Source organism: Gavialis gangeticus, unplaced genomic scaffold (assembly GCF_001723915.1).
Source record: "Gavialis gangeticus isolate Ggan-Ray unplaced genomic scaffold, GavGan_comp1, whole genome shotgun sequence".
NCBI lineage: Eukaryota > Metazoa > Chordata > Crocodylia > Gavialidae > Gavialis > Gavialis gangeticus.
In genome coordinates, this window is record NW_017728992.1 from 152,490,358 (window position 1) to 152,498,636 (window position 8,279).

Sequence of the window (8,279 nt, forward strand, 5' to 3'; positions counted from 1 at the left end):
TTTGCAGTTTGTGCTTACTAACTTTAATGTTAATATTTATTCACAGTATGGCATAAATAAGATTTGTTTTACAGTGCTCTCTGTGAGGAAACTTCTGGGATCATTGACTTAGGCCATGATACAGCAAAGCAATTATGCATGAGCTTAATTTTAAGCATGTGATCTCAATGAGATCAGGTATATACTTAAACTGAAGCATTTGCTAAGTTACTTCCTGGATCGGGGCCTTGATGTCTGTATGTTGCTTTGACTTTTTGTAGAGATACACAGCTCTTGTTATAATGGACAGGAATTATTAGGTGATCCATTCCTTTTCATAGATTGTAAGGTCTTGCTGGGGTCACCTGCCCCTTACCACTGTAAGATTGGTCTGAGGCAGTAGAATCCATTCCTTCAGACATAGAGACTGTTACACACTTCACCATTTTCTGCTAGAAAGTGCAAAGTGCATTTCTTTGATCTACCTTCTCAACTTATATACAGTAGCATGCATAATTAAAAAACAAACAGAAAGAAACCAAAAGTAAATGAGAAATACATACCAAGAGCGGACACATGCTTCTCCCCCAGGAGAAGAATGTAATAGATATTAGTTATGTTGAACTATTGAAAGGCATTCGGATACTACTGCAGTGATGAATACAAGTATAGGAATCTGAACAGAACAGAACAGAATACTTTCCTACATTTGCTAGTATTTTGTCCAGACTAGTTTTGAAAACGTGAGTTAGAAAGGCTCGCTCCGTTTCTGATGAGAGATTATTCCACTACCCAAGTATTTTTTATTGGAAAGATATTTTCCTCAGATTTCCTATTTTTTGGTTCTGAGTTTTATCCTGTTACCCCATCACTGTTTCTGCTGTACTTTTTAAATAAGGCTTCCCTTGCTTGATATTTCCCAATGTACAAAAAAGTGCTTTGTAACACAGTATGTTGTTTATTTTTTGATGAGAGATTGTTATTCTTTCTGGAGATTCTGTCTCATTTTGTATCAAATATATAGGTGAGTCATCCTTACAGCCATGCCTTAATGAGAGACGTGCTTTAATATTAGATTGCAGTGGACTGACTTTATTTGACTATACTGGAGTTTCAGTGCTTCTGCAGGTATTTATGACATCATGCATGTATGTGCTGGAAATTAGGTCCAAGTCTGTATTCACCATCCATATCAATTGACCCAAAGTTCAGTCATGTGACTATAAATACCAAAGTACAAATAATAATATTATAATAGCAATTGTGATCAGCTCTATATAGTAGCTCCCAAATTACTTTTAGAAACTAATTCATATGACTGCGGTTGGAATTAAATTTATTTACTTGGTGGCATAGGCTTCATTGGGATGGCAAGAATTGGTCCAGATTCCTGATCTGAATCAAGCAGAGAGGGTACTTGAACTTGGGTATTCCCCAGCCTCTCATGAGTGCTTCAACTATTAGGAGACTTGGAGGTGGCTTTCCTGAATTTTTCCTCTCAGAACTTTTCTACTTTGCGCTGAATCAGGGACTATACCTCTGGGGTCCCACCTCTTCAGGGAGTGCCCTCATAAAATGTCTCCATAGTCATTCCCATTTCTTCTCTTAACTCACTGATTCAATGATTATTTATGTATTCCATGCATGGTAGCACAGTTTCAGCAGGAGAGCTAGATAGCAACCTCCAGTAAGTTACCTGTAGCATGGTGGTGAGGGCAGTTTTCTGGGAGTGACAGGCGGGGGCTTAAATCCCCTCAGACACAAGTGAGACTTGAACGAAGGGTCTTCTACATCTTGGGCTAGTGCTGTAACCCCAGGACATGTGAGTAAGGGAAACATCACTATTTTCACCATGGTCTCCTCTTCATAAATTCATGTTGAATTTAAAAAATGTTTCAGATCAGTTACAACTACATTTACTGGTGTCCAAAAACAAAACAAAACAATACCCCCCCGCCCCAAAAAAAAAAAAAAAAAAACCCCCCCCCCCCCAAAAAAAAAAAAAAAAAAACCCCCCCCCCCCCAAAAAAAAAAAAAAAAAAACCCCCCCCCCCCCAAAAAAAAAAAAAAAAAAACCCCCCCCCCCCCAAAAAAAAAAAAAAAAAAACCCCCCCCCCCCCAAAAAAAAAAAAAAAATCTAATCATGCTTGCTAGTCCTAACACGTCATCATTTTTAGATTATAGAATAGCTCCCTCTAGTGGTAGTTTTCAATGTAATTTGAATAGCATTAAAGTACGTTTCTTACCTGTTTTTGCTTGATTTATTCTCATGTGATGCTTCAAATAGTTTTGCTAAATTCATGGTTTTTTTTCATTTAGATTTACATGGATTGTAAAAATCAGAACATTAATGTGTTACTAGCACATTGCAAAGGTAAGTATCAATTTACAAGAAAAGTTTTGAAGAATGAGTTAAAGCCCACATTACTTTTTAATGTTAATGTGTATATTTCATTACAGCTTCCCTGATAAAAGCAATGCAGTACAGTGAAAACCTAGGATCTGAAAATCCTATCTTCTTTGAATCTGTTTCCTCTGCAATTGGTGCTATTCAGATTAACAGGGTGAGTTTGAATAGATGAAATCAAAAGTCTCAAAGGCTGACTTTGGTTATTTATAGGACTTTATTACTCTGTGGAGCCCTTGCATAGTCAGTGAGCTCCCCTTCTTCTGTATCTTTGGCAGCTGGTTCTAAGGATGGATTGTTCAAGCCCATAAATGCCCGCTGGCTGCTGTCCCAGGCTCAACTGAAGAGTTATCTGACAGTCCTACTCTTTCATCATCTCTCCCTTTCTTTTATCAATAATCTCTATATCTTGGTAGCTTTTGTCCTGGATTCTGGGCCTGCTGTACTCTGGTACATAATATGGGGTGTGCCTCCAGTTCCAATTACAGTATAATGTGGAGATAAGACTATAAAAAACATAAGTGATACCATGCTGGGTCCAAGCTGAGACTCATCTAGCCACTGTCCTATCTCACAGTAGCACAGAGCAAATATTAAGGGGAAGAGTATTTATGGAGGGCATATCCACACTCATTTGTCCCCTGCTCCTCTTCCCTTACAGCTTCCAGCATTTAGAAGCTTAGAAAATCCCAATTTGGAGGTTGCAGCCCTACTATTATGTTTAATCCTCACTGATGGGGCTATGAGGCATGAATTTGTCTAATCTTCTTGTGAGTCTTATTCATTTATCCATCTGAGCTAGCTTCTTGACTGGTTAAAGCGGCCTGTACTGAGTTGTGCTCTTGTTGCCTACAGTACTTTTTGTACAGGTATCTCAAGTATCTATTCCACAGTGCAGATATAGTCATGGTACAGTTTGGTTATGCCAAAGCAGAAGTTGCCCAGAGGAAGTAGAATTCCTCAACTCATATTTAAAAGCATAACATGGAGCTAAAAGGCTGAGGAAAGCAGAGGAACTGTACAGAAAAAAAGAGGCTTAAGGTATGTCTAGACTGCATCGTGCAGTGTTGTGTAGGGATACTCATGCTAGAAGCAAGGTAAATTAAGTTGCATGGAGCTCTGTACTAGATGTGCACCTAGACTGCTGCTGTCTACTTTCCTGAGAGCTCATTTAGGACTGTCTGGGCACGTCTACATGTTCCTTAATAACCTTAGATACTGCTCATTTAGTTTAGTACTTCCTTAAAGTTAATGTGCATTAACTAAAGCTATTGTGCAGTAGTGCTGGTAGATGGGTTCCTAGCTTGGTTCTGACTGTGACATGCTATTGCACAGTTTTATTAGTCCAATGTGCAGTAAGTCTCCTATGTAGACGTGCTCTCTATAATGCACTTCAGTGGGCAGTGTAGACCCTGCTTCCATGAAAGTCTGTAGATGAGAGAGCAGAAAAATCTTGAGAAATGGAAGAAAAAACTGCAAAGAGAAAAAAAAGTTCATTTGAGAGATGAGGCTTAAATCAGCTTTGATTTGATACAAAAAGTGCCAAGTTAAGCATCAAATTTTATTGGTAAAAATCAGTTATTTCATTCCTTGTGAGAAGAGTTATAAACCTGGTTAGTGCTCATAACTATAGACACTTCTTCCATTGTGATCTTAGTTATTTTCCCATAATTTGGTCATGACTACAGAGATGGCCAGAGTCCAGCTTCTCCAGAAAACATTAAACTAGTCAATGGACTATGTGTTTGTCAGTTACTATAAGCCAGCACTTTCTGCTAATTACATTAGAAGTGCCTCTTTTTTGGCTCCCAGACAAAATTTGTCTTTGTTGGATTTGCTCAAATAAAGGTGCATCAATGTGCTTGTTCAGTCAATTACAGGACAGGGGAAATATGGCTCATTCAGTGATACTTAGCATATTACCCTCCATCCAACAACAGAACTCTTAATGGAGAACAGCAGGGCAAAAATAATGTATCGTGACACTGCAAACTCTGATGATTATTCGTTATTGTGTCCAATTCTGCCCAAATACAACATTTCACACGAATATTATGTTTTAAAACATAATACTTGGCAGCTTTCATTAGGGACTCTCCAAATTCAAATCACCATTAATTAACCCTCATTACACTAGGAAGTGGCAGTGCTGGGGATGGTTATTTTTGTGCCCTAGTCACGCCACCTTCAGTTATGCTAATATAACTCTCTTACACATGCAGACGTTCATTAAGTAATATTATTCCCATGTTATACATGGAAAAACTGAGGCAAAAGAAGCCTAGTTCACTGTCCAAAGCCATTGTGAAAGCTGGTGGTAAACTGAGACAAGAACCCATAAATCTGAATTACCATCCCTGATGCCATTGTCCTCTAATGGTGCACACAAAAACTGCAGAATTTCAGAGGTTCTCTAAAAGGATTTCATGAGACACTAAAAGTTAGATTAAATTTAACCCTGCTATTCCTTTTTTTTTTAACTTCCTCCACGCCTTGATCTGAGCTGCTGATGACTCTTTGGAATATTCATACTGCTTGATATGTTCCTTCCCCATAACACCTGAATGGGAGAAGATGGCAGTGGAGGGAAAACAGGGAAGACAACACATGAATGGGAAAATAAGGAAGTGGACCTGGTGGAAAGTGTTTGCTTTGTTTCATTTTCCACTTGAGACTGTGTGGGAAATAATTCAGCCCTGTCACTGAGGTGGGCAGGCTGGCATGATCTTCCCTTTCCATGTTTAAGTCTGATCATTATGAAATACCAAGAATCTTCTATTTGTGTTTGGTCTCCAGTGCTAATATCACATTGGCTTCATTTTGTTTATAATGGCAAGAAGCTTATTGCTCATCTGATCTTGAGCTATTTTGATCCCTTTTCGATTTCTTGGTTTTTACAGTGTAATTTATTTTTAAAGTAATGCTTTAGCTGCTGCTATTTCATGTCCTCACACTAGCACAGTGCAAGTGAGAATGTAGTAACATGCAATAAGACTTTTCTATTTCTTCAATTTCAGAATTTCAACAACCTCAATGAACACAGTGAAGTGTGATGCTGACATATTGCAGAGTAGCTATTTTGATCTGCTAATATACAGACTAAGCTATGCCATACCTTTTCCTTAAACTTTTCATGAAATCCTGTAGGCAATATTTTGTATGCCAGGTATATTTAATAGAGTCAGTTATGACAGTTATTCTTTTCTTTTCTTGATCTATAGTTGTCAAAAGTTTCTTTTCTCAAGTACCATCACTCAAAGAGTGTCCCTATGTTGGATTACTCTGTAGTAATTTTATACAATATTTTTGTACACATTTAGATACAAAATATTAGGCAGAAGACAGGGTATTGACCTTTATTATGGTGATGTATATTGTTTTAACACTATTGTATAGTCACTTTATTTGTAATGCACAAACTATACTTTTGTGCATGGGATAAAAAGACCTTATGAATCCTTGCAAATGATCTATTTTAACTGATATAGTATATGTTTCAGATCATTGTATTTATCCTTTCTCTAATTAAATCAACCATGTACAGTAACATCTTACAACATATTCTTGTGCAATTAGCACAGTTCTGCATTTTTGCACATTCTTCCTGTATGCCTTCAAATACCCATTGAAGTTAACGGGAGTTTGGGTGTGCCAAGAAAGTATGTGAAATAAAGTGGTTTATTGTGTGTGATCATGTTTCTTATTAGCACTAGCCATGATTCCAGCTTGCTGCATTTTAAGAGCTAGAGGCATCCTTTAGTTCAAGTGGAAAATATTTTCATTTTCAGTTCCAAAGATTCAAGGTTTGACCCTCTATGGTGGTAGTGGAGTACATTTAGTGTAATAATATCTCAATCCATATTCCCAGCCATTGTACATCCTCAGATATGGTAACTCAAGGTAGTATCATCAAGTTTACTGGATGTGCATTCGTTTATACAGCTGAGGATCTACCCGAAGCCTTGTATTGTACTATAAATCAAAAGCAAACCTAAAATTGCCTGTGCAAGCCCTACATATTTCAGTGGGTAAATGAGCAATTTCATGAGCAGATGGGATAATTTTGTGTTTACCCATCCAATTACACATATATCTGAGGGTCTTGTACATGCAAGCAGAAGTTTCTGTGTTTCTTGGGCAGCAGTTTGAAAGTTTGCCCTTATAAATTCCAGGCTCAGTTCACCACCACATAGTAGCCGCTTTGCCTAAGTGAGTTGATTTGGACTAAGCAGCCAAAGTGCACATTATTCTGCTAGTCCGTAAAATTGAGAAACTGCTATATTATATTCTTTTGTTAAAAAAATAAAGTCATAATGAGAGTCTATGAAAATCTACATGTTATCTGGTTCTGACAACTGCCTTCATTTTTCTAAAGTTAAATCTTAGTGCCAGTAAGTCCCCAAAATATTCTAAAATAAGACAACATGAATATTGATGGTTAACATGACTTTAGTGACACTGAAATCTGCAAATCTGACAGTCAAAACCATCACACAAAAGTTACCTTATAACACAAAACACAGTATGTTATATATGGGAACTGGTTTTTAAATTTTACAACATACAGTGGTGCCAGATATTTCTGTATCTGCAGCTCATACAAACTGTATGCATGCTTACCAAAGGGCTCAATGAAACCAGTTCAAACAATTGTTTTGTAATACAGATTACATAAAACCATATGGGTTACACTATTTATGGTTAGATGCATGTACGTTGGTTTCTTCCTCTGTATTTGGTGATCTGTGAAACAACAGCATTGAAATATGAGAATCAAGCATGTGCCAAGGAGAAAAAGGAAACAGGGAACTGTATATGCCAATTGCACTCTCTTCCCTTACACTGACCTAAAGTACAGACAGTCAAAAAAACCTGAGACTGAATTGGCCCAGTTTTTGCAGGTTTAGACTAAACTGCATCGATTGAACAGATAAGCCTTCCCTGCTGGTCTGGAGCAGACAGCTTGAGCCAAAGTTAGCTCACCCACCCCGTGAGGGGAGCTTGTAGGGGAGGTGCAAAGCATCTTAGGATGCTGGGGGATTGTGAGTTAACTTGAGGGGAATCTGGGACAGAAGTTCAGTAAACTGATTTAACCTAAATCAATTAAGTCTGATACTACATCCATCCAGGTTTATCTTAAACTGGGTTCGGCCATTTTGAAAGCAGTGTATGTGAACTGAAATTCTTTTGTTACAGATTTAAACCAGTTTCTGATCACTTATACCTGTTTACGTGTAATTTTTGCCTATAGCCAAAGGGGTTAGGGGATTAAGATGGAAGTGAACAGCTATACTTCTAAGGGTCAAATTGGAAGTGCTGGGAAGAAAGAATTGCTAGGTTGCTTTGTTCACATAGGAAAGTGTTAGCAAGAACTAAGGCAGTGTCCAATGGAAGTGACTCTGGCTAGACTTTCCCTGGTCCCTGCACTGTAATCAGCTACTTGCAACTGATGAGGCAGTTTTCTATAGGTATGCATTGGGTGGTTGAGGACACTAGAGGTTCCCAATCATTCCTGACCCTTTGTGTGTCTATCCTAGAGGAAGGCTTGGAAGGCTTTTTCCTTCTTGTTACTGGGTAGAGAAGTTCATTGCTCTCCGTAGCTAACCCATTAATCCAAGACTTTGGGGAATGGGAATCTGTAATTCTGTCTTTGAGTGTGACGACTGAAGTCAGAAAGGGAATGTTTTTTTCTGTGAATAACATTCTCCTCACTTGTGTTCAAGTGGCTCTGTCCTTTGTCTTTTTCTGCAATCATTCTGGTGAAGTTTTTGTCTAGTTTCACCCACATAGCTTGTGGGGACATTTGGTGCACTGGACGACGTATACCACATACTGGGATAGACAAGTGTAGGATATGTGGATTCTGCTGGTTTCATTGTGGAGTGTGTTGATT

General features: G+C 38.2%; 1 protein-coding gene across 1 annotated transcript in view; it reads left to right on the top strand.

Annotated features, from left to right (window-relative positions):
- The window catches only part of SLC26A7 (solute carrier family 26 member 7), a 215,834-nt gene extending 208,504 nt beyond the window's left edge, over positions 1 to 7,330 (top strand). Inside the window, exons 15-18 of the mRNA XM_019527911.1 lie at positions 1,004 to 1,107; positions 2,299 to 2,353; positions 2,440 to 2,543; positions 5,404 to 7,330. Coding sequence (XP_019383456.1) covers positions 1,004 to 1,107; positions 2,299 to 2,353; positions 2,440 to 2,543; positions 5,404 to 5,439 — 299 coding nt within the window. The 3' untranslated portion in view covers positions 5,440 to 7,330. The remainder of the gene's footprint in view (positions 1 to 1,003; positions 1,108 to 2,298; positions 2,354 to 2,439; positions 2,544 to 5,403) is intronic.
- The last annotated feature ends 949 nt before the right edge of the window (positions 7,331 to 8,279 follow it).